This window comes from Cygnus olor, chromosome 8, assembly GCF_009769625.2.
Source record: "Cygnus olor isolate bCygOlo1 chromosome 8, bCygOlo1.pri.v2, whole genome shotgun sequence".
Classification (NCBI taxonomy): Eukaryota; Metazoa; Chordata; class Aves; order Anseriformes; family Anatidae; genus Cygnus; species Cygnus olor.
Window position 1 is genome coordinate 32,903,609 of NC_049176.1, and position 27,929 is coordinate 32,931,537.

General features: G+C 38.0%; 1 protein-coding gene across 1 annotated transcript in view; it reads right to left on the reverse strand.

Annotated features, from left to right (window-relative positions):
- The window catches only part of SLC44A5 (solute carrier family 44 member 5), an 88,424-nt gene that overhangs the window by 24,703 nt on the left and 35,792 nt on the right, over positions 1-27,929 (reverse strand). The window contains exons 2-11 of the mRNA XM_040565638.1: positions 23,858-23,906; positions 19,227-19,300; positions 14,583-14,667; positions 10,856-10,940; positions 6,960-7,088; positions 6,112-6,172; positions 4,370-4,493; positions 3,072-3,155; positions 1,073-1,185; positions 481-612 (exon numbers count right to left, since the gene is read on the reverse strand). Coding sequence (XP_040421572.1) covers positions 481-612; positions 1,073-1,185; positions 3,072-3,155; positions 4,370-4,493; positions 6,112-6,172; positions 6,960-7,088; positions 10,856-10,940; positions 14,583-14,667; positions 19,227-19,300; positions 23,858-23,906 — 936 coding nt within the window. The remainder of the gene's footprint in view (positions 1-480; positions 613-1,072; positions 1,186-3,071; positions 3,156-4,369; positions 4,494-6,111; positions 6,173-6,959; positions 7,089-10,855; positions 10,941-14,582; positions 14,668-19,226; positions 19,301-23,857; positions 23,907-27,929) is intronic.

Below are 27,929 nucleotides of genomic sequence, written 5' to 3' on the forward strand. Positions count from 1 at the left end.
TTCTCTCTTCTGCCCCTCCTTTCCTGAGGAGGAATGTGCATGTTTTCTTCTTCCAGTAGAATTTTATTTTAAAATCAGATGCACATGACCCTGTAAGAGAAGGCAATGAAGCACTCTTGAAAATAAAGATGATGAAATTTGTGAAGGGTCGTTCCACAGTCTTAGTGCAGCCTCCAAAAAAAAAGCAGTGATCTGATCATAAGGAGTTCCACAAAGATGTGCATAGTTATTAATCTAATTTCTGTGTCTCTCCCAGAATCATTATTCACTGCCATCAACAGAGTGATTGCGTTATTTCCTTTTCCAAATACACTACTATCCTTTCTAAAACCAGAGATTTTGCACAATACAAAGAAAAAGAATTCTTACCTGTCTGAATGACATGTTTGAAGGAGTTTTAACAAGGCAAACGCTGCAAAAAGACAGTGATTGATTCTCCTGAATATCCATTAATTGATACAGGTTTTAAAGGGCACTTACTAAATGCTAGCCATGTTTGCCTCAATTGTAGGTACACTCTGAAGTCTGTCTGGAATCCGATATCATAAACAGTGAGGTCAGATCCAGGTATGCCTTTGAGATGATCATACTCCCAGTAACAATGCCAGATGCCTTTTAAGAAGCAATTAGTATAAAAAGTGTGTTTCTGAAGAGTGCAAAGACAAGTTTTTAAAAATATATATATATTTAATATTTAAAATTAATTTTAAAAATAATTTTTACAAGCCAAGTGCTATGTCCTCAACATGTCAGTAAACAAAAATAAAAAATGCATTACCGAGAAATTAGTGAATTATAAAATCACATATACATAAAGAAATATCAGTGCAAATGAATATACATTAAGCATACCATAGGTAAATAATTCAGGTTACTATATCTGGTGCTGTGTCAGCACAGCTGAATTCTTACTAAGTTTCACTGTCATTTAAGCATTTGTCACTAAACTGTGTCCAAAACTGAGCATTACTTATCCCAGTTGTACCATTTAATTGATATAATTACTGATTTTCCTTGCTCAGATTTAAGCAATAAGAAAAAATAGCCTCAGAAGCTAGAAGATTACACCTACCATAACCTATAATTCCAATCACGCCAAAGATGAAAATCCAGAAGAGAACCCCAGCTGTGAACCTCAACAGCACAAGGAAGAGCAGACTCACAATCATTGCAATGAACAACCCACTGGAGAGATAAGAGACAGAAACATGGGGGGGGAAAAGTGTGAGAATCTTCCCTTTGTTGCATGACTGTTACTCCAAGTGGAGGTCACTTTGTGTCATATGAGAATGATTTTTAAAACTGTATTTCAAAATCTTCGTTATGAAATACATCCTCTTGGATATCATCTGCTATTAGAAACCAGTAGCTTAGATATGATGATCTCACAGGGCACAGCCAGAAATGTTTGTATCCACTAGGTTCTCAGCTCAGCTGAATGGGACTAGCACCAAAAATGACTTTTTAGTCATTTACACCAGCTGAACAACTCACTGCCTTTTTCAGGACATGGTGTAGTCTACAGTATAGAAAGTTGAAGTAGAAGACTACCTGTGTAGGAGGAGGTTGCTTATTTATGTCTTCCATTAAAGATCCCTACTTGGAAAGGAACACTTTTAATAAAGTGACATTCTAGGAGCTTTTCTAAACGAAGATAAATAAGTTTAGGAAGAAAAACAGTGACTATTTACCCGTCAGAACAGGGAATGATCAGGATATTGTGATGCATAAAAAGAAACTTGTAAGAGCTGACTTCTAATGACCCATCAATGGAACCCCTATGAAACATATCTACACACTATTTTCTTTTTCTCAGGTCTGCAGCAGGGAAATATTTATTCTCATTACACTCCCAGAAGGCAAGTCAGAAAGGAAAAAACAACTGCAAAAAGCCTTTTTACTTTTAGGTGAGGCATTCTAAAGCAATGTGAATAATAATTCCCCTTCAACAAAAATCCAGCTTAGATGATTTAGAGAACATTAATTTCTCAGAATTTTTGTAGGTGTTATATCAGAATTTTGTATTGAGTACATACTCATAAAAATTTAAAACATCTTGCCTGTGTGTGATAACTTCTCTTCTGAATGTTCCCAGTATTATTAGCCAGTTACCAAAGACAGGACGTGGGACAGCCTGATCATAAAGAGTCAAAAACGCTGAGATGTTTTGGGCCAACTAAGCCAGATGGGCAGAGGGACAAGAAATCACCTTATATTTTAAGTCTTTGTAAGCTAGTCTTACATCCTTGCCCCTAAAGTCTTCCTAGAGTGAAATATTTTCACTTTCTGAATGGCTTGTTTGAAACTCAGAGCATGTTCCTCACAACAAGTTGTAGTTTCGGAGCTTATGGTTCTGTTCTTGAAAGCAGTAGGCTACCTGTGCAAGTATAGACAGTAGCCTGATTAAATCTCTTTAGATATACATGAGTCCTAGTAACACCAAAACTGAGAGCATGGTAACAACTGTCCTCGACAGACAGTTTGCCTTAAACTGAAGCTTGAAGTAGAAGTAGAAGTAGCTCACCACTACTTCTGTTTCAGTGCTGCATTTTTACTGATTGGTGATCAGTGAATATTAATTGCAAGACAAAGTTAATGTTATTCCATGCTTTTTGTTCTTGACATTGCTTTGCCCACTTAATCGGCACTAGCAGATTTATAATAGATTTAGCTATACATTGAATTGGCAGTATGAATTTAGAAATTGTGTTTTATATAAATACCAATGACACTTGACACTTCAAATTGGTTTGAAAGTCTGTAAGAGTTTCAGTTTTGGAGTTACCACACAGATGGGTCCTGCAACAGAAGATATCACCTCCTATTTTTCCTCATAGGATATTAAAACCTACTCCACATCAATTGACATTCTATGTATATATGCTGTGCTATCCTTACCTCATGTATGAAATCATAACAACATTATCATCATGTGATGACAGGAAGTTACAGTCGCTCCTTGAGTTTAAAAGTAGGATTGGTAACAAACACATACATGATCCATATTTTTTCATTTCCTGTACACTCCAAAGGGTGTTTGGAAGAATTACAAATTCCCATTAAAAACTTACATTAGTATCCAATACCAAGAAATGGCATAGTCTTCAAAAATTTTCATTCCAACTGATCGTGCATCCAAGACATTATTGATGCCGCTGAGGAAAGACAAACCAAAGAAAAGATTGCTTTGGGTAAAAAAGCAGAATTTATTTAAACAACAAATAGGCCCAGTGAAAGAATTTGAAATATCATTGATAGTAAGAAGATCATATTACTATTCTCCTGCTTCATTTCTCTAACTACACCAACATCAATCGAAATCATGCCAAAGAAAATTCTTCTGAAGTTAAGAATCCTCAAAAAAAAACCAAAAACCTGCATTAAAAAGTCTATACTGTTCCTGATAGAGCTTTACTAGAAAAGCTCTATGAGTGCTGATTATCACCAGCTTTATCACCACAATTGCTTATTATGTCACAAGAAAATCATGTATTATTAAGATCTGCGGTGTACTAAAAGCCACACAGTTGTGACTCCAGGACTGCTAATAGTACAGAAGCAGAAAAGAGTACAGTGAAGATAAAGGTTGAATTTATGGAATTTTTTCCTATCTCACAAAGTGCTTAGCCACATTCATGTTTTCCTAAAAGGAAATTAAAGATTTGGTAAGACTAGACAATGTGGTTGTACAAGCCAGAAGAAGGGAACTTTACAGGTGTGGGTGTTATCAGGGTTGGTAAGGTGCTAGAGTGTGGCAGTTTTGGATTGAGAGGCATGAAGAGGTACCCCTGTTCTTCAGACAGGATGAGGACTGACAGAAGCTGGAAAAGTTCAGCTATTCAGTATTTTCTTCTCATCCTGGTTAATACCAAGGACTGGAGGTGCTAGCCTTCCATCTGCAAGGGAGGCGTTCTCATGCATCAGAGCCCAGTACAACACTTTTTGACCATTAGACATATTCTTAAAAACAGGAGCACCCTTAAGAGGTGAAATGCCCATAGTAAAGACCATCATTGGAAGGAATAGCCAAGACCAAGAGGGTTTAATTTTACGCCTTCTTTAGCTTTCTTTAATACTGATTTTTGCTAGGAAAAACAAGAAGAATGATTTAAAAACTGAAAACCAATCACTTTGAGACAATCAAACTAAAACTTTTAGCTCCTTGCTTATTTTTTTATAACACAATGATGGTTTCCCTTACTAGAACTATGCAGGTGCCCAGGCATAGAGACCATTTACTAGTAAATCTTGCCTGGTTACCTTCAGCCATTTGCTACAACAGATTCCAATTATTTATTATTTCCAATTCCTAAATTATTTTACAATTTTATAATGCAGCAAATGAGAGGTAAAGAACAGTAAAACCTACTTTGCAGCTTCCCTGAGATCAGTTACATTTCTTGTTTTCCCTCTTCCATCTCTGAACGTAGTCTGATTTGCCACAGTTAGCACACCATTCTTTGTTGAGAAGTCTGGGAAGCATCTCTTAAGAACTATTCAAAATATCAAAGCAAAGGATGCACATTACATTTCATGATGAGCTCCACTTTCATCACCTGTTTTTTGCAACAAATTCTAACATATTTAAATCATTTCAGATTCATAGTCAATTGTTTTACACTTGATGATCTATTGATACATTGCATTTGACAAATATTGGAAGAAACATTATATTCAAGATAACGTTTTTATGCTCTGGGGCTTTTTGTCCTATGTTTGTGTAAGTTCAGGCATGATGGGAGCATAGCTTTCAACTGGACGTTCTAGGTGCTACTAAATAACAGTAACAGTATCTGTAGCAGTTTAAGAATTTGTAATAAATACAGAACTTAACTCTCTGCCAGTATCTAGGCAGCTTACAAATACTGCTGCTTCTCAAATATGTCATTTACACAGCAATAATCAAACCAGCCCCTGGGGACAGACTCAGCATGACTAGTCACAAATGGTACTAGCACCCAAACCAAGACATAGCAGCAAGCGTCAGTGCCTCATATGCCAGATGACCTGCAGTACCAAATATTATCACTAGATATCCTTGGAGAGGAGAAAATGGAAGACAAACTAGGTGGTGATTGTAAAAGAAAAGGAGAGACGGTTACATACTTTTTTATCTTGCCTTGGTCTTTGCTGCAAAAAGTCCTGGTTTTCATTTTGAAAGGAAGAGCGGGTCACTCCTCCTACACAGCTGAACTTGAACTTTATATAAGAATTCTGTGCTTTCTTTATTTAGTTCTAATATATACTGATGCCAGAGTTCAATATTCAGTCTAGACTATCTATTCTACCAATTATTGTGAGGATATAATTAAGTAACGTCTCTCTTCCTCCTGTAATCTTTGCCCCCTATTGTCATCTAAAAGAAGATAATAGCTTTGCAAATTAATTTTCTGCCTTTTGGGTGAGCACATCACTTTTAATAAAAATTCTTTTCTTTATTAAAGAGAATCCATATTTTCTCTTTTTGATAACCTGCCCCCGATTTACATGACGCCTACTTTAAAGCATAGAAAAATAAACAGCAATTTCTTATTTGCATGAGTTTCTGGGTCAGTGGCAGATACTCTTGATGTTACACTTCTGTAGCTGAGATCAACTCTGAGATCTGTGGTTATCTACTCAGAAATACCTGCTGACCAGAGTGACAAAAACATCTTTTGGCTCCTCCATTACTGATCTGTATGCCATGCAGAGCCAGCATCATAACTAAAATGAGCTGCATTGCAATTGGGTTCAAGTATCATTTGAACTTTAACAGCTGGCCTTATGATCCTTCTTACATTCATGGTATTTTCTTGATGCCAGTGGGGTTGCTTGCTCATGTATTTTAAAAGACACAATTTGAACTGAGATCTTTTTCTATTAGTGACGATTCATGAACAAAAAAGAGCTCATCTTGACCTGATCACATGCTGAATGTTCACAGACAGCAGTTAGAAAAAAAATAAAAATCTTTACACTTTCAAACTGTTTCAAATTGAATAATAGTCACTATCAGATAACAGACAGCTCTTAGGGAGCTTGCCACAAACTACTTTTCAGATCAGAGTTGTGCTTCAATGTGAACGCTAATAATCTGCTAAGATGTGTGTAAGAAGTACAACCACTCACAAGGCCTGCTTGGAATGATCATCGAAGGACAATCTTCATCCCGTAGAACTTGAGCAACAGACTAAAAGGGGAAAAATAGGAATGCTGAATACATAGCAGAATAACTACATGCTTTTCATTTCTCACCCAGTCTGAGAAAATGTCCCAAACTGGGCTTTGTAGCCTCCTCCCCGAACTTGACTGGTGGAGCTGCAATATACATTCATGACATGCGAATCTAAACTGTCAGTGTGATTTGGGAAAAGACTATTTTCCTTGCCTTTTTTGGTGACAAAAAAAAGAAAAGACCTGCTCATTTTGTATCTTTATCTAGGTCCGAGGTGACTGGGCAGTTGTTCCTTGTCTCCTCTTCACTTTTTCTCTTAAAGAAGAGTAAAAATTTAACACAATTTAGTTGATTCACAACATTTTTTAAAGATGGGAGAAATATTGCAGTACGCTTCAGTGCAAAATCAGTTATATCAAGGATAGATTAAATTTTCCTAGCTAAAAAATATTGACTATGCAGCTGTAGATGATGCAGCAGCCTTAAGAACTTGGTTGAGACATATTCTCTACTGCTGTGGAGTACCTAACTACTGGAGACTTCCTTGACACAGTACTGCACCTACATGGGTAGCTGCAAATATTCTTGCAAGCAAACTGTATCCACTAAAAGAGTGGGGAATTTGGTATGCATACAAGACCTAAGCCTTGATTAAATCAGTATCAAACCATATATACAGGACAATTCCTTATATTGTGAAACAGGAATAATTCAAAGCTCTGATGTAGCCCAGTAAAATCATGCATATTACATATTGCTTGAAGAAAAAAATGTATTCCATCACCTTTTTATACATACACACCTTGCGAGGATTGTTAAAACCAGGCTTGCAGAACTGCTTGAAGTAATTCCACTGATCTGGTTTATATCTGTAGGAAGCCTGAACATCAATATAGGTTGCAAACCTGTCTGGGCACTTTGAGACACAAAGCTGCAAGAAAAGAAAAAAAAGAAAGAGTAAAGATGCACTGGGAGCAGAGAAAGGTAATAAAAGTCAATGTAATTAAAAAGAAAGAAAAAGGCCACCTATAAAAGTGCACAGTTCTATGCAACTGTCTGCAGCAATACTGTAGTATATAGGAAGGGACACAAGTTTTGCTTTTGAATCCCCAGATGAATAATTCTAAAACTGTTTGATAGAATACATTTCAAAGTCTCTCCTCATATCTGGCATATCAAGCCACTCTCCATATCTTCTTAGGTTCTACACATTCTGGTACATATGCAGAGCTTTAAGTCTAATCAAAACAAAATTTCTTTTTGAGCACCAGGAAAAAACTGGGGGCCTTCCTCTGCTGCCATCAGCAGTAGCGTATATAGAATCATAGAATCATAGAATATTCTGAGTTGGAAGGGACCCACAAGGATCATTGAGTCCAACTCCTGGCTCCATACAGGAACACCCCAAAATCAGACCCTGTGTCTGAGAGCATTGTCCAAATGCTTCTTGAACTTCACCAGGCTCAGTGTTGTGACCACTGCCCTGGGGAGCCTGTTCCAGCACCCAATCACCTCCTCGGTAAAGAACCTTTTCCTAACACCTAGCCTGACCCTCCCCTGTCACAGTTCCATGCTGTTCCCTTGGCTCCTGTCACTGTCACCAGAGAACAGAGATCAGTGCCTGCCCCTCCACTGCCCCTCTGCATGAGGCCTCCCCTCAGCCTCCTCCTCTCTAGGCTGAACCAACCAAGGGACCACAGCTGCTCCTCATATGTCTTGTTCTCTAGGCCCCTCACCATCTTCATAACCTTTTTTTTGGACCTTCTCTAATAATTAGTTATGTGAGACAGGTGGTGCAGTAGCTATTTTCACAGGATATATGGCATTTCTTTCCATTACATTTATAAGGAGAACTTCACTTAAAAAAAAAAAAAAAGTCTCATGCAGCTGAAACTAAACTACCCTTCTACACAATTTCTTCAGTCTAATACATCTCCACAGATAACATTCAAGTTAGGTGTGTATCACTCAAATAAAGGTAACATTTTATGACTGACTAATGACAAATCTCCTCCAATTACAAAGCAAGTGAGGTTAACATTCCAGGAATGAAATTCACACTGCAGCAGGTGCAGCCAGTATAAATGGGATTTATATGAGAAACTTAAGGAAGGCTGGGGTTTGATGAATGTATCCATTCAAGAGGTTCTGATTAGGTAATGGAGAAGCAGCTGCCCTAGAACACAGGCTCTAAAGGCTTTCCTGGTCACTAAAATCATGCAAGTGTACAGCTATGCTGACCTCTTCAGTGTCACTAATTGCTGTGAGCCAGTTTGACGTCCATCTTCTTAGGAAATTTCAGCCTTTTCCAGAAGGCTGTTCTCTGTTTCCAAAGCTGTGCTATCCAAACACCCTTTGAAAAGCTCTGCTACCCAAGTACCAGAGAGATGCCATGTGCAGTTATATTTCACCTCAAGGGCATTCTGCCACATACAGTTCATCTAAATGAATTTTGGGAAAAGATCTTGGGTTAATCCTTAGATTAACAGGCTAATCCTGGAACAGGCTAGAGGTTAGATGATGTAAGAGGATCTTTCTTGATGAGTACTATGGTCCTGTGGACTACCCAGAAGGCAAGGAATGAAGAAAGAAGAGCTTTTTCCTTGTTGGGCCAACAGGCGACTATGAGTATACACTTTACCATAACCTCAGTTTCCCACCTCAGTTTGCCACGAAACAGGCAATGAAATGTGTTGTCTGTGGGTCCAGTGAACTGTAATAACAGTTTGTAAATCCAGTCTTACTCTAGAACTGAAGCTCTTCCCATGCTAGTTCTTGCTTGTTTTGTTTGTTTGTTTCTTTGTTTTTGTTTGTTTGTTTGTTTTTCTCCTGAACTATCTGATGTGAAAGGGACAGGAATGAAAGATCTTCTCTGCAGTTCAAAAGAGGTATTATCAAAGAAAAGTTTCTTCAGCATTTTCACAAAAGACCAGGGTATTAAACCTCTGCAGCACCAAACAGCATTCAAGAACATTCTCAGCTTTGGAGATGTATGTCTGAAAATAAACAAAGTAACTACCCTCCCTCCCCCAAACTCTGTTTCAAGAAGTATTCCACCTTTCTTGACTCACAACCACCGCCAACTTGACCACAGTACTAGCCAATTCCCACACAATGACTCAGTATTTCTGGACAGGCTGAATTGTTCCAGTAATAGAAGAGTCCAAAGGCTGCAGGGTAATAGTGCTGGTGTCTGATTGTGGGTAGGTGGGGAATCCTGAAACAAATCTGATGATGATAAAATTTCCATTCTGTCAGCACCTGATTAGTGTTAAGAGGGTTCTTGCACTTCCTTCCTGGAGATATCCATCTCTTCAGCTGTATCAAATAGTCCATGCAGTCACACTAACTGATGGGCCAGAAAGATCTAGCAAGTACTAGAATCAGGAGTAAGGACAAGCTGGAATGTAACCACTTCAAAATGACAGTGAAATAAAAAGATAATTAACATATGTAAACTGGTTACTATCTAACAGCCCTCATCCAAAGTAGCACTGGATTTCACTGAATGTTGTCAAGCTGACTGAGACCAAATTCTATCACCTAGTTCATTTACACACTACAATTACTTTGGCAGCAAGGGTGGATCAGAGCAGTCCTGCTCCTAACTCCCAACTTAATCCCATGACATAATTTGTTGCTTTCCAAAATGAACCAATGTAACTGTTTGTACAATTGAATTATTGAAACTTAGAATCACAGAATATCCCAAGTTGGCAGACACCCACAAGGATCACCCAGGCCAACTCCTGAGTCCCCAAAGCACCACCCAAAAAAACAGAGCATGTTTCTGAGAGCACTGACCAAACGCTTCTTGAACTCTGGCAGGCTCAATGCCATGACCACTTCCCCGGCAAGCCTGTTCCAGTACCTGACCACCCTCTCAGTGAAGAACCTTTTCCTAACACCTGGCCTGACTCTCCCATGTCCCAGCTCCATGCCGTCCCCTCGGGTCCTATCGCAGAGATCAATGCCCATCCCTCTGCTCGCCTCGTGAGGGAGCTGTAGACCATGATGAGGTCTCCCCTAAGTCTTTTCTTCTCCAGGCTGAACAATCCAAGTGATTTCCGCTGCTCCTCATACATCTTGCCCTCCGGACCCTTCAATTGCTCAGCAAAACAGGTCAATAAAGTGGTCTAATTTTAAAAAGATCGGAAGGACAATTTTAACCCACATGAGTTCAGTGACAGGGATTATTTCATAGCTTCACAGTAAGTTGCAGCACAGTTAAGGGAGTACAAACTGTGGCATTAGCCAAAAACAATCTTTTTTCAATTTTGAAAGCACCATAAGATCTAACTATACCCAGAAACTGCTCTCACTGGGGATATGTACATTTTCTTGTACACATCCAGTTTGGAAAATCCTCGATGTTAACCAAAATTATTTTTTGCATACATTTACTACTACTGGACAGCTACCTGTAATAAATTCATGAAAAACAAATTACTTTATCCAGCTAGACAGACTTTCATTCAATCCTGATCCAAAATAGACTATCTTGTACATTCCTATTTATTTTCTTCTGACCATCACAGGTGACAGATACTGTATGCTATACATGTCATCTATAAAACAATCATATAATGTTTCACAGGACATGAAGAGCAATTTTAAAATCCATACAAATGTATGTCTAGTTCCTAAGCACCATGACTAAGAGGCAGGGAAAATATCTTAGCTCTGTATTTCACTCACCTGTGTTGTAGGGCACTGTAGGTTTATTAACACTACTGGGCTGGCACATTTCAGAATGTTAAAGTAAAACAGAATGGTCTTGTTCCTATGGAAGAGGATATAAGATAATTAATTTTATAAATATGGGTGCTTACACATCCTACCACACCAAAATTTATAGCATAAATTGGTGTTTTAATTCCTTTATTCGGAATGGACATATTGCAAACACAAGACAAAAAACAAATCCCAAACAGATACTGAATGTTCTATACCATGACATCTTTTAAACCAGAATCTTTTTTTTTCTAAAGAACATTAATTTTGAACGGTTTTTCCACAGCAGGAGTTTAAGCTGAAACAACCCTAGGTACTATAAGAATTAGAAGGTGTCTGCAGTTCTTCCTCTAAAAAGTGAAAAACTGGTAAAATACCTCTGCAAAACTCTGTGGTTCCTTTGCTTGTGCTGAATATATTGTGTATGTACTGGGTATAAGAAATGTTACATTGTAAAAGCTGATTATATTGCTGAGCAGAAGGTGGCACCAAAACCAATGACACTGCATATTAAAAATATTACATCGTGAAAGTTGATTACTTCACTGAGCAGAAGGTGGCACCAAAATCAATCAAAAGCTTTTATGGTTGGATACTGAAAGCAGCTAGCCAGGAAACGGAATGATTGTAGAATCTCAAAACAATGCTCATAAACCTTATTTGATATAAATAAAGGACAGCCTGAGGGTTTTGCACCCCACAATCCCCACACTTGACAATTTCTGGAAATTGGGACCTTGAGGTAGCTGTCACCTCAGTTTGGATTTATTGAAAACTGATGACTCCAGGGCCTCGATGTCTTTCTTGTAGTGAGAGGCACAAAACTGAACACAGTACTCAAAGGACTTGCCTTTCACGAACCCTTGCTGACTGGGCCTGATCCCCTGGTGTTCCCACATACATTGCATGATTGCATTCAAGATGACCTGTTCTGTCACCTTTTCCAGCTCCGAGGTCAGGCTGACAGGCCTGTAGTTCCCTGGGTCCTCCTTACGACCCTTCTTATAGATGGGCGTCACATTAGCAAGTCTCCAGTCATCTGTGACCTCTCCAGATGACCAAAATCACTGATAGATGATGTAAAGCAGCCCTGCAATCACATCCACCAACTCCCTCAGCACCCTTGGATGGATCCCATCTGGCCCCATGGACTTGTGACAGTCCAGGTCTCTGTTTCCACCTGAACTGTGCAGGTGGCTTCTTCTGCTTCTTATGCTCCCAGACTTCCAGCTCAGGAGGATGAGTACCCTGAGGATAAGTGGTCTGGCTAGTAATGCATATATCCCCCTGTAGCCTGTGATGTGCAAGAAAACACAATACAACGTTGTCTGAGCCACCACTGATGCCAACCGAGGCAATGCAACACAGAAGGAGCTCTGCCTTGGGAACAGGATGGATATATTAATAATGAAGTGCTTTTGGGGTGACCCCCATTCTAGGACATATACAGTGAACTGCTGAATATGGTTATGTCTACAAAGCTATTATATAGCAAGCTCCCTTGTATATATAGCAATCATACATTCAAGCTCCTTTTAAAACTGGGATTAGCTCAACTGCCTGACATTTTAGATGCTTAATTTGTTTTCAGTGCAGTATATTCTATTATGTGCTGTTTAACAAAACACGCATATTAGCAAATACAATTCACTAGTTGTTATTTCTTCAAATCAAAAGAATAAAATTTTGGACTGAAACGTCATCTTTCTCCAATAGTTTCTTGTGAGTATTTACAGTCTGTAAGCTTCTCTAAGCCATTAATGAAACCTTTTTTTTTCAGATGTGTTAGCCCACTTGCTGATATTACCAGCAGAAAAGAAAGATTAAGCATATAGGTAACATAAGGAAACAGCCACTGAAAACTAGGTCTGTGTCCACTACAGTGAAATACTATTGTATTCCATGATTACACTGTGCTCTGTAGAAGGCAAAACAAGCTTACAGATTACATGAAGATTAATGGATGGTTTACAGTGGAGTATGAAGAGGCCTAAAAGATACTCTCATGATAAAGTTCCACACAAAGATTCTACACAAAGTAGAATTAATTTGAATGCACAGAATTCATTAGAGTTCAACTCTTTCTTTTTTCTTTTTTTTTTTTTTTTCACAAACTGTGAATGTTGGCTTACCAGCTCCTCTTTTCTACTCCTCAGTGAGATTGCTGGGGATGCTTGTTCCAAGCAAAAGATTCAAATCACTGAGACTGTCATCACTTGCCAATTCAGAGGTCTCATATTAAGCCTTCAAGGACTTTGGAAAACCATAGTTATAGGTTAGCCTTTCTTATGGTATCCATAAAGGACTGACAAGCACATCCCACACCTCCACTTTTGGGAACCAGAGGGACTTGTTCAGAGGAGCCTCCTGGCAGGCCCGAATGCTAATATTGTCATAACACTCCTCCTTTTCTAGTAAATTATATTGTGTATCTTTTGGCTTAATTTTTTTTATAAAGAACTCCCCCATGTGGCAAATAAAGTACGGACTGGAAATCATGGTGTAAGAAATAATTGAAGACTTGAGTAACAAAGAGAAAGAGGCAATGAGAATGGGTAATCAGAATTAAATCTGGCTACATGCCACACACTTGGTGCATGGATGCTGTATGCCCCAGACCACCAAACCTATTTGGCTGCTGCTTCCCATGGACCAGAGAGGGGGCAAAGACAGAGCAAAGAGCAGAGGAAGCAGAACACTTTTGCTCCTAGTTCTTTCTCTTCATAGAGGAAGAGGACTCTTCTGGCCACTCGCCAACAACTGTTAGGAAGAATCTTAGTCAGAGAGTGTAACAGGTCTTGTCCTCTTACAGTCCCTAGCATTTCTGTTTCCTCTGTAAAAAGAGCTTGAGAGGATACAAAGTATTAGCTCTTCCTCTCTCTCCTGCTTCCACTTCCTCTCTACCGCTCCCCTCCTTTTGAATTTGCCTTTGGCCAGTACCTTCATCAGCCTCTTAAAAAAAAAAAAAAAACTCTTAAATTTTGTTTCATAAAAAAGTTTTAGATTTTCAGAGAAAATAATAATGTGACATCTTTCTCTCCTGAGCAACTATTTTCATGCAGAAAGACTCTGTTGATATTAACTAATAAATTTAATTCTTGTAAATTCAAATCTAAGAGATTAGGAAATTGAGACAATTAAACAGAGCTGTTTGGCTGGTATCTCCAAGAAAGGTATGGCTACAGCTGCCTGACCATACATTCTGCTCTCCACTATCCCCAGATAAGCAGTAGCAGAAAACAAGACCTTTACCATATGCTCTTTTATGGTATTTGGAGCTTATTGAGAGAAACTGAGAACCTGGCTACAATGCTTTAAGGACTACTCTTATGCCAAGGTGGACAGAAGAATTTCTCAAATGGTTATTAAATATCCTAAACTTTGCAGCCAGAAGCTGAGCCAGCTAGTCACTTTCAATGCTATTAGTGATGCAATCAGCTATATTTATACTTTACCAAAAATATTCTTTGAATGAGAACAACTGCACTGCAGTAATAATTTGTGTCTAGATTTGCACTGAGCGATTAATCTATTTATGAACTTTATTTGGAATAAATACAATAAGAGGAAATCAAGTGTTGCTGTCTCTTCAGCTTTGCACAAGAACCACTTGCATAGAGAGGATTTGAAACCTCACTTTTTGTTCGTAGTGCATAAGTCATAAAGATAGGTGTTTGGATTTAGTACTCACTCATTGAAGGTGTCTTTCTGACCACAGAACTGCCCATAGCTGTCAGTTGGATAAATCACTTTCCTAGGATCCCCGTGCACCCAAGCTGCAAATACACATATATCTTTTAACATTACAGTCAAGTGTACAGCAATAACTTGATAGTAGTTGAAATTTACTAGCATGAAAATGTGTCACCTCTCATGTATCATTTTAATTTTTGTTGATTGCCTCTGAAGAGTATTGATTTGTAGATTTCCTAGCGAAAAACTAAAATAAAAACAGAACAGAACAAAAAAAGCTTCCTTCATGACTAGCCCATGACTAGTCTTTGAACTACTGACTACCAATTGCTGATCTGCCTTTAAGTCATAGAAATTTCATTTTTCTAAAGCATCATTTTAAAGTAAACTATAGTTCCAGAATATAATTCCTTATCAGTACCCTGAGCTAACACACTAAAATCAGGTTGCTAGAGAACACTAAAAAAATCCTCTAACAACCATTTCCTTGTATCTGTACTATGTGTAAAAGATTGCAGGTGTTACGAAGTTTTCAGTCCCAGCCTTCCCTTTCTTGTGCAATACACTACTGAATGCCAGAAGCCAAACTTTAGGTTTTGACCTATGCATACTACCTTGAATTTGCTTCTCCGTAATTAAACCATTTTCTCTCCACTTTGTGGCATTAAATTTAGCCAACTGTGAAACTGTCATTTTCCTCAAGGTCACTTTGGTGAGAATAATAGTGCTTATGATAACAATTATTATATGTGCAGTAGAGACAGAACCTATACAAGATCTCAGAGCACCAAATTACAAATCTAATGGAATGTTTGGGACAGATATGCAACATACTTTTGTTGACTTTTGCAAATAGTTATAATAACGTCCACCAAAAGAGAATCTGTAATGCTACTTTTCATCTTGAATGGTTTTAAGTCACCAAAATAAATCCCCTAGTTTATTTTAACATATCTCATTTTGCTTGTGTTTTGGAGTTTGTAAACTTGCTGCCTAGTATCAACCAACTTCTGAACTTCCAGACTGATTGCATTTCAGATTAACTGTGGTATTCTGATGCTCACAGAAAGCTGAAGTGCTTCACTGGTGTTAAACCCCATTTATTTTTTCCTTTGTTAAGCCCCACTTACTTATTTCATTAACACTAGCTAATGGGAACATTTAGGCGACATCAACTATCAACTCTCTTATGAACTCCTGTAGGCAACTGAAAATTCAATTACACATATGTATGCATGACATCACACAGCTCTCTGGTGATTGCACTGAGTCTGTTGGTTATGCCATGTATACTTTTTTCCATTGTGACTCAGACAACAAGTAGTTTTTCCTTATACTTTAATAAGACCTTACTTTTCATAAACTTAAAAGTCTGGGCCCAAATGAATCAAGCTCCTATACTGATCTGAAAAGCCTTTCAGGCCTTATTTGTATGATGTTAAATGACTCTTCTACATCAGTGTTTTCCTAGGCTAAAAATTAGTGTTTTAAATTATTATTTTATTTGGCACTTTATGAAACAGGAACCAGTGGAGATAAACCCCACCATGCCAGTTCCAAAGTACTGACGAGAATTTAGTAGCAAGACTTAAAGATCCTTTGTACATATAATTTGGAAGTAGCTGCTACAGCCAATAATACCCCTTACCAAGGTAGCATATTAAACCTGGAATTATTTTTCATTCCTCAGACAAACTTGGAAAAAAGGAGATAAGCACTGCAAAATAATTGTTTGCTGTCTCAGTCTATTGCTTATGTATACAGCAATCTTTTCTTAAGGATCTTTCCATTAGAAGGGTCAATGTGATGCAGGCTTACTTCCTTCAGTCTGTTTCAATGGACTAATATAGCCATCAGGAATAAAACTCTGCTCATTAAATTAGCAGAGCAGTGTATCATCCCCACACTCTTCAGTTGTAACAGAAGCTCTGCTGAAATCTTTCAAAAGTCTCTCTTTCACAGAGTTTGTGTCAATCCTTGGTCTCAGGTTTCATCACTCATCTTTTTCCGTGTATTTCTCGATTACTAATAGAAAATAGAATATAAATGATGGAGCATTCTACTCACTTCTCAACAGAATTTCTGTACAGACTGCTCCTGCTTTGCCATTACCAAATTTTCTAAAACTTCTCTTGCTTGGCAGTAGCTGTCCTGCATGCCTGAGGATTCAGTCATGTTTTTAATAAAACAATATCTAAAAAAATTTGATTTTAAAAATAGATTTAGCGCACTTTTCTTTGTGAAATTCCACCACTGGAATCAGCTGCTGGGTCAACAGAGGAAGACGCCTTTCAGCTAAATTCCAAAGTGAAACAAAAAAGAATTAGTCTGCTTTACAACATAAACATTTAGCATTTGATTAACTCAGCAGCAGAAGGAGAAGGGAAATGAGCAGAAGAGAAAATATGTGCTTCTTTCACTGGCTGTGCCAGGCCTTAAACATCAAGATTAATAAACTTATTTCTCTGTCACTTCTTTTGCAAACTGAGAACAACGACAGTGAAAGAATCCATGTCATAAATACACCCTTTTTTCTTCTGGCCTATGCAGTGCAGAATAAGTATCTAATTCAACAGTTCTGACTGAGGGAAGAAGGCTATTATAAGAATGAGTTTGACAGAGCAGCATGTTTTGTGTGTTTTGCTGTACTATTGGTGACCCACTATCAAGCACTACATGAAACAGAATCCAGTCATTTAGATTTTTTTCTGAGCACATTCTGATAATCATAAGGCTGTGGTCTGAGTGCTGGCACAAACAAAAATAAGATGAAAAAAGAAAATTAAAGAACAGCTGAACCATATTATACAGTTGAGCCAACCCTCAGAGCAGCAATGTGACATCCTGTGACAGCACCATTTCATTGTCAGGAGGCCTGCAGTTATGTCAGCCCGTTTACTGATGTGGAGCCAACACACATGGACAGTATCAAAAATACCTATTGCCTGTCAATCTGAATGTCTATCAGGTATACTCCTCTTTTTCTGTGCTCTAGGGCTATGTTGTTGGTTGTAAAGGATGGAAAGCTCCCTGTCAAGGAAAAAATGGGATTAGAACAGTGGCATCTTTTGATACTTAAAAAATAACCGCAAATCTGTTTATACTATCTGCCTCATTCCCTCTACTATGTACCTTCAAAAGGGCAGTCTTTCACATTGTTAATTTGCTTCCCTTAAATGTATTTTTTAATGTTTTAACGTGTGCAGAACCTAACCTGAAAACTGAGAAATTGTTCTTACGGATTTTTAATACAAGCAATTTAATAATGCTTTGAAGCAGGTAATGGCACACATGATGCAGAATTTGTAAATCCATGCTGATGACACCAAAGTTGTATAAACATCCTTTTGAGCAATACTAATCTGTCCTTTGGAACATGAGGCTCGTTTTCAAGAGAACTTATTTGCTGCCTTTTATGTGTATTTTTCTGAATTAAAATCATCATCAATTAAGAGGCTAACTTCTGTAAAATATCACCCAGATAAGCCCAAGGTCTCAGAAATATATATGAAGTGTTAAGCCAGTTCCATAGGAAATAAAATTACATTGTTAAATTGGCACTATTAGTTCATCTGTGAAGTTAACAGAATGATACAAAGAGTAAATCATGGAATAAATATTTCTATTCAGTAAAGTCATTCAACAGCAGCCATCACTGAAGCAGGACCAAGAAAGCCCAGTATCAACAATTATCATGTTTCATCTTTCAAGGAGATTTAACTACCTTTTACTTAGACTACATTTCACTCTTCTTGAAACATATACCTAACCAAATTCTACTCCATTGTTACACAGATGTGCATACAGCTAAAACCTATGTGATCTATACATACAATGTTGAGAGCAAAATTTGACTCAGATTTTCAGTCACAGCAGCTGTGTGATAAAGCTACATTTATTGCTTAGTCCTCAAGGTAAATTTAACAGGGATCCAGAAGGGTATTCACACAAGAAAATACAGAAATGTACTTTTTATTGTTTCTAAAATAAGACATAAGGCACAATTCATGACTAATGAGATGTACTGAAGATGACCTCTCATTCTGAAATAAATTAGAGTTCAGCGAAACATGCAGATACACAGCAAGTACACTTTCACAATATTGTTTGTGCTTTCACATACAGGCATTTATACAATTCTCTCACACAAAATAAAATGGGTATTACTAATGAATATCCTAATATACAAACAACTCTGGATCTCACAATAAATGAAGTTACCCCTTTTACTTCCCCATTCACTGCTCATATAGGTTCTTTTGGTAATCTACAGAACAAAAAGCCTCTGAAAACTAAAGTGTTTATCTCTATCTTTTGCTTTCAGCTTAATGACAAATGAAAGGCTTTTTCCACCACAGTTAACTTCATGTTACCAAAATTATCAAACAATGTCATTTTTCTTAAGTATACTTCATTTTGAATTTTTTATCATAAATACGTGGATTTGAGTGTCTCCCTAATTACAACAGACACTGAATGTTAATTCATGATTTGCTTCTAAGCAAGGTATTGCTTATAGACCTGAATGCTTTATGTAGACATAAGCAAAAGGGACATGTCAGTTAAAAGTACTGATGTTCACAAAGCTGCTTCTCCTGGGTATGAGAAAGCACTACTACATACTATACCTGTGTTTACTTACCCACAATTCCTAATGCAATGTAACCCAGAATGACGACTATGAAGATTACACAGCAAATAATGTCTGTACAATGCCTAGGGACAGAAAGGAACACTTTTTAAAAATAAGGTGTCTAATATGACCCTTTGAAAACAATGAGTGCCATAGGGTATTCTCACTTCTGAATATACTACATAAGCATGTTTGCATCTGCACTTACTATTTCCTGAAGTCTTACTCACAAAATCACATGTGAGGTGTAAGGTCCTGCTTTCACTGCAAGACCACCAAATAAATGTATATGCCTTTTGAATTGTAGACAGAAATAAAAACATATGGAAGAACAGGCTTAAACATTCTTAAAACAAATAATATGTTAAAACACTGAAAACATGAGATCACTTCTGATATCAGGTATTATAAACAATATGTTGAGATGATGATCCAGCACAGCTTACCTGTATTATAAATAGGTTATGACTGGGAAAACAACATGGAAAAAAAAAAAAGCCGTTATCTAACTACTCTGATCTCTGCACAAAGTTCTGACTTTTCTGACTTGGTTGTTTGACCTCATTTAGTGCAACCAAAACATACTCTACATAGAGGGAAAAAAAAAAAAAAAACATCTTGTGGAGAGCCATACCTCTATTTACAGACAAGCAAAAAAACACATTCTCCAGTCTGAAAACTGAGAAGTCAGTATTCAATTCAATTGCTGTTTTTAATTTTTTGGTCTACATATCAAGCTCATTCAGGCAGAGGAGTGGAGATGTGGATCACTACAATCATTTTTTCCAGCATCTGACCCTGATCAGAGTCATTCTAGAGATGTAATTTATATGAAATATGAACGCCTAAGCAGGTAGGAGAAGGGCAAGTATGCATTTACAGAGACAACAAATTCTGAGGTCTCCAGTTATGATGAGCAATTTTCTCCTTCACAAGCTAACTTCACAAGTATTTGCTTCTAAAGATGTGTGGCAGCACATGCTTCATAGGTCTTTGCAGGCCTCACTAGCTAAGAAATATTTGCAACTAATGGTCTCACCAGTCAGCACAATTTCATTAACAAAGGAGTAAATTATTTGTAGAAGGAGGTACTGTCCTGAACTTCCTCATCCGAAGTATTTCAATCACTGTTACTTACAATATTCTGCTTATCTGACACAGTTTTGGTCAAGAGCAGGTTGTATAACCTAAAGGTACGTAAACTCTGTAGCTGCCTCACCTAGTCAGAGTTCGCATAGGCAGAAGACCTCAGTGCTGCTCTCTACTCTCTCCTACAGCTGTAGCAATAAGCTGCTTCTGTTCTAACCTGATCAAAGCTGTATCCTGTTTTTTTCTTGACATAAGACTGAGCAATAATCACTCCAGGAAGTCTAAAGCTTTCTTCATGTTAAAGTGGAAGACTGTCTTCATAAACTAAGTGATATTCAGCTCTGCTTGAGAGTCTACGTAAGGAGCCAAGTGGATGAGAGCTGAAGCCTGCAAGTATAAGAAATCTCAGAATGCACACTCCAATGACAAACAGTAATTTTTAGTGTCTATGGTTCTTTCCGTTTTCCAGTCTGTGTTTCCTCTTATGAACAACCGTTATTCTTTAGCATAAAGAAGATGAACTTTTAAACAACTGGAGATCTTTAAAAGTGTTTTCAGGTGTGGAAAAGGAATGAAAAATCCTGTTCGTTTCTTTAGAGAGATACAGTTTTAACAGATCACTGAAATAAATTTGTAGTGAGGCAAAGCTGGTACAGATTCAAGGTCAGTATGACAGTAATCTAATGAAGGACAATTGCTTAAAGACGGAAATGGTGTTCATTCTCCAAGTCTGTTCAGACACTCTGTGTTGAAGCTTGGCATCGGAGCAGTTTATAAGAGATACAAGATTTAATAAAAGATGTCTAAGGAGAAATATGCCACCATAAATACTTTAATTACAACTCCTGTAGTCACAGAAACCTCTTATAGTGTAATTCTCACAGGTCTCATTTTATGATAACTAAATACAATTAAAGATTACATCTACTTGTGCTAATCTTACTTTAAAGTTTTGTAGACCCCACAATGAGCAAGTACCCATAAACACTTTACCAAAAGGCAGGATTTTCTGTTCTTTGTAGGACACAAACTCCTGTATAGGTCCTAGTAAAACTCCCTGTGGCCAAGTATCGCTGTTAAATAAATACTGAAAAAAAATATATAAAAACTAAATAAATACTTTATTGGGTAGCTTCAGAGAATTTTGAAACAATTCATACAGCCTAATTGTTGCTCATAAAAAATAACTAATTTTACTAGATACGATATGTAAATCTTTAGTCCCTTTTAACATCATTGTTCACTCAAGCAGCTCACTTTCAGTGAGTGAAATGGTGGGATGGAAGGGAAGGGGAGAGAGAGAGACTGTTTTAGGCCTGTGAAATGAGGCAAGTATTCATACATTCAGAAACTGAGAGGTGCCAAACACACTCAGTTCCTACCAGCGAACCTCTGGGGGCAGGGCAAGTTGGTTTGGAGTAAATTTCTGCCTTTGAGGAATTAAAGACAGGTTAGACTTCAAACACGTTGTGCTAGATATTTTTGTGGTGCCAGCTGTTGCTTTCACAAATCTTTTCTGTCTCATATGATTTCAGTTAAACTGATCATAGATCTGGTGTGAGGAAGGAATACATCTCCATATGGGGGTCAGCCTCTTCTCACAAGTAACTCGTGATAAGACTAGAAGGAATGGCCTCAAGTTGTGCCAGGGAAGGTTTAGGTTAGAAAATAGGAGACATTTCTTCTCAGAAAGAGTAGTCAGGCATTGGAACGGGTTGCCCAGGGAAGTGGTGGCATAACGATCCCTGGAGGTGTTCAAGGAAAGGTTGGACATGGCGCTTTGGGACATGGTTTAGTGGGTGACATTGGTAGTAAGGTCATGGTTGAACCAGATGATCTTGAAGGTCTTTTCCAACCTTAATGATTCTATGATTCTGTGATTGGCAATCCCAAGTGACCAGAGGGATATCCCATACTATATGACGTTGTGCTCAGCAATAGAAGCTGGGGGGGGAAGAAAGAGAAGGAGGGGACGTTCATAGTGGTGGCATTTGTCTTTCCAAGAAACCGCTACAGACGATGAGCCCTGCTTTCCTGGAACTGGCTGAACACTTGTCTGCTGATGAGAAGTAGTGATTGAATTCCTTGTTTTGCTTTGCTTGTGTGCACTGCTTTTGCATTACTTAGTAAACTGTCTTTATCTCAAACTATGAGTTCTTGCACTCATACCTTTCCACTGCTCTCCCCCATTCCACTGGAGGAGTGAGTGAGCAGGTGTGTGAGTGAGTGTGGTGTTTGTCTGCCTGCCAGGGTTAAATGACATTAGTTTCTCTCCTCCTACAGAAAAGTGGGAAGTCCCAAAGTCAGGAGCAAATTCAGGGCAAAATCCCACTTTCCTCCTGCTGAACTCTTACAAATATATTCTGAGAAGGCATTTGTTCACAGGAATTAGCTAATCCTTATTTGCTCAAAAGATTGTCATTTGTTAATCACTTCATCTCAGTAACTGGAAAAAAATATTTTAAAAAAACACATTCATTGTCTTAAAAAGACAAACTACTTTAAGGGTATGTCTACAATGCTACATGTCTACTGCACAGTTTTGCACTGATGACCCTACACAGTCAGGCAAGTCATCTGGGTGTCTTGAAAAAAACAATATGTTGAATCTAAACCCAGATGCACCTCATTGCAAAGTAAGCTCAGTATGTACCAATTTAGGAATCACTGCCTTATGGTCTACTGTACAATGAGGTCATACCCTCACTGTATAGGGAACTGACCTATTTTGTATTGTTTCCAGTAATATCATCTCACCAGGGAATTATGAAAGGCACTGAACATATGTGGCATATTAGTTATGGGATGGTTTTATGTGGTTTTGTTTTTAAAAAGCTGCTTTGGAATGGTAGAAAGTGAAATTAGAATAGCACATATATATTCTCTGAAATTGCAGAAAATGTCACGGCAACTGCACATTCATAATAGCAAGAAAAAAAAAGTAAAAATAATTTTTACTAGCTGTATCATGCTATAGAGAAACGTTGAATGGTTTGGGACCTCTAAAAATCATCTAGTTCCAACCCCTGCAACATTGGCAGGGACACCTTTCACTAGATCAGGATACAATAACAGTAAAAATATGTTAAGCTGTCCTGGCATATGATCACAGAGTTTCATCCCTCTGTGCAGGAAAACCATCTGCAAACTGAAGAATAGAGTATGTCTGGGTTCCAGTCTCATACTATATGGAAACAAGACAGACTGAATTATCCAGCCAACGGACCGCAGAATATAACAACACTGCAAACTGCACAGATACAGCTCGTGCAACCAGTTCCTGCAGGCTTAGTAGTATTTGATAACTAACAGTTCTGCTTACATCAGCTCAAATTAAGACAGCAGGTACTAGACAAAACAAAGCATACAGAATTGGCATTTAGGTTGAAAGAACTAAAGCACACACATAATATTCCTTAAGCATGGTAAGGATAGTCTTCTGGATTAAAAAGAACTGCAGAATCAAATTCACAAGTTTTGTCAATTAAATGTTTACTCTTTGTTCACCGCAAACCCAACTGAATGAAAAAAGAATGACTTCAGATATTTACCTGTTATGAATAGGTCCTCTGAACTTTGGGTCAAATTTCCTTGGTTCACCTGCATTTAAAATAAAACAACACAAAAGCATGTCCTTATTAAAAATAAAACTTACATAGAGTGGGGTGTTAATAGCAGTCTTTGAAGAACATCTTCTATATATTCCTATTTACTCAATTCTGTTAAAATAATTTCATGTCAGCATTATCAGTAATTCACCAGTACAATTACCTAATTTTGGTAGACAAGATCAAAGCTTATTTTCTTCTAGCATAAAAAAATTGAGGGCCTCTCATTTACCATATGATAAATTATTTTCAATGTACATCCTATCACTACACCTATGCATAGAGTTCACAATATAAAGTTGCTGATATTTGAGAGACAACAGTTGTATCTCACAGCTGCACACAAAGTGTGTTTGGCAGCACGTAAGTGAATCTACCTCTCTGGAGCTGCAGGCTAAGCCCTTCTGATTTTTCTCTAAAAATCTAATGACAGTCTGGAGTCACTTCTGTATTTAAGAACTAGATGATCTTAAATGTCCCTTCTATGATTCTGCGTTATATTTCCACTTTTGCAGAGTTATTCTTACTTCCTACTTCTTTGGTTACAGGACCTTATTTTAGACACCAGCATCGCAGGTTTGCCCTTGTTGCATTGGGCTTACCAGATGACAAGAATCAGGCTGGAGATTGCAGAAATTCAGTGCTGACTCTGCTCCGAGCAGGATGTCAGACTAGGGACCTCCCAATCACCTCAATGATTCTGTGGTTATAAGTAATACAGGAAGATGAATCAGATTTTTTGTTGTCCAGCATCTTGCTGTTGTGGTTTAACCCGGCCGGCAACTAAGCACTACACAGCCGTTTGCTCACCCTCCCTCCTCCCTCTCTGGGACAGGGGAGAGAAACAGGAAAATGAAGCCTGTGGGTTGAGATAGGGACAGTTTATTAAGACAGAAAAATAATAAAAATAATAATAATGATGATAATAGTGCTACTACTAATAATGTGTACGAAACAAGTGATGCACAATGTAATTGCTCACCACCCCCTGACCGATGCCCAGCCTATTCCCGAGCAGCCAGCCCCCCCACCCTGGCTAGCCACCCCTATATATTGTTTAGCATGATGTCAGATGGTATGGAATACCCCTTTGGCCAGTTTGGGTCAGCTGTCCTGGGTCTGTCCCCTCCCAGCTCCTGCTGCACCCCTAGGCTGCCCGCTGGCAGGACAGAGTGAGAAGCTGAAAAGTCCTTGGCTTAGTGTAAGCACTGCTCTGCAACAATTAAAACATCAGCGTGTTATCAACACTCTTCTCATCCTAATCCAAAACATAGCACCCTACCAGCTACTAGGAGGAAAATTAGCTCTATCCTAGCTGAAACCAGGACACTTGCCAACATTACTATAACGTATTGTATTCTCTACTGCTATTTTGATCATGAAACATTACATTCAGTAGCTTCAACAAATAAAATTTGTTTGCTACAAGCTCTTGGTTTTGAACATCGTGGGGAAGAAATGCATACATTCCTGAATATGGTTGTTGCTTTGTATGAATCTCAGAAGGTCATATTTGACAAGAAGGTCAAGTCAGGACCTTCCTAGAAACAGGTGGTAACATCTAGCCTGAGTTTACAGACAAAAGGAATCAACTGTGATAAATTTGTATGGATGGCTATCCCGGTTAGCATAGTTCCAATTGATCTTCTCTACAAATAAGCAAACTATACTAAGAAACTACCAAATACTAACTCCAATCTGTGTTTCAAATGCGGACTTGAATACAAAGGCTTACAGTGTGATTTCACTTTGGAAATAGTAACAAAAATTTATGGCAGAGTTTAAGTTTTCCTTTTCAAGTTCCTTCTTTTGTTGTGGGTTGGAGTTTAAGCAGATTACTTGGTTGCCTTTACTCACAGACCCTGAGAGATGAAAAAATTGCCCTGCATGGAGTAACACCATCTGCTGTTTTAGTTTTTAATTACTAGCAAAGTTCTAGTTTCAAAAATATTTGCTGTACATTGGCTACTGAAAGGAAGTTGTGGGGACCTGGGGGTCGGCCTCTTCTCGCAGATAACTAGCGATAAGATAAGAGGGAATGGCCTCAAGTTACTCCAGGGGAGGTTCAGGTTGGAAATTAAGAGAAATTTCTTCTCAGAAAGAGTAGTTAGGCATTGGAACAGGTTGCCCAGGGAGGTGGTGGAGTTGCCGTCCCTGGGGGTGTTCAAGGAAAGGTTGGATGTGGTGCTTAGGGACATGGTTTAGTGAGTAATATTGGTGGTAGGGGGACAGCTGGACTAGATAACCTTTGACGTCTTTTCCAACCTTAATGATTCTATGATTCTACTTCATTTAACAGACCATGATTTCAAAGCTATTCAGACTTTCAGGGTATTTTGAAGTTTAATAATTATAGGGATTTACCAAACCAAATTCTGTGCAGTGAAAAATTACTTCTTCATTAGAATGTCATTGCTACAATACAGATGGCTGAGTCCTGTCTCGCTGCCTACTTAAGGATCTCTTCTTCAGAATACAATTAGTGTTAAAGGGTGTTGTTACCAGCCTAAGCTTTTCTTAGTCCACCAACAAAACACCTGGTTTTATTCAATTAGAGAAGAATTCAGAAACTTCTTAAAAGCAAAATTTACTTACTAACTCTAGACTTTGTTCTTGGTTTATATCAGAAAACCTTATCAAAATACTGGCAGACCAGCACAATAAACACAGCAGATCCTTCAATTCTATTTGCTCTTTATCTGAGCTGTTCAGCTCCACCTTACTAAGCTTCTAAAACAAATACATTTTAACAAAGAGATTGGGAAAGCTAAAACTTTGGAGGAGCCAAGTATGACAGAAATGCTGGAGAGTGGATGATTTAAGTTATTCTGTTACTCAGGGACAATGGAAATCCACCACGATCCAGAAAGCAAATGTTCCACACAATAGCTTATGCTGGGCCAAAGCCTGTATTTTCAAGAATCTATTCATAGACCAATTTCTACAAATTAAGCATGTAAAAAATAACTTCTCTACAGAACAATTCAGAATCTGTTATAATACCTCCTACTGACAAATTCTAGCCACAGGGCATATTGAAGTGAGCCTTTGTTCATAGCTCATATAGGACCCAAGTTTAACATGTAAGAACACCAACACCAGATCACAAGATCCATTGAACCTATGCCCTGTATCTAACAAGGGTCCGTAGTGCACACCTGAGGAGAAATGCAAAACCAATACAAACAATGGTATTTCCCTAAAATTCTCTCTAAGATTATAGAGATTTGCAACTCAGCACTTTTCTGAACCAAAGACTCAGAATAGACTTTGTATTTAGTAGTTGTTGGTGAATTTCTTTCTAATTTATCTCAGAAATCTGTTTAACTCACACACACTTTCAGAATCTGCAATGCCCTACTACAGATTAATGAAACATTGAAGTACTATCTCCTTTTGTTTGTTTCAAGCTTGCCATCAGTCAGCTCATACCTGTAGCATAGTATGCTACTGATAATTTTACAGGTTCTTACTATATTCCACTTTATTAATCAGTCCTCCAGAGTCAAGAGTCCTAGTCTGTTTAGTTGTTTCTCATACATAAGTTGTTCCACACCTTTGGTTATGCTGATATTCCTTTTCTGGACCTTTTTCAGTGCTACTATATATCCCTGGAAAAGGAAGGACCAGAACTGCACAGGATATTCACAGTACATATTGGCTGTTATTTATAAAATATATAATTACTTTTCCCATTTGATCTCAGTTCATTCCCAATAATTCTTTCTTACAATCTGTTTGCTTTTGAGGGCAAACACTTACCAAACCATCCATTAAGACCCCAAAATCTCACTCTTGAGTGTCAGTAGCTAGCACAATCTCACTACTGGAGCAACCTGTTTTCCAGGGCTATTATATTTTCCTTAACAATTTGAACAACAACAACAACAAAAAAGAATGAACACTTAGAAATCGTGCAGATGACAAGTGTTAAAATGCTTCTGGAGACAGAATCAAAATTATTTTGATAAACATTTTAACAATTCAGTGTGATTTTCATAAACTGAAGGAAGTT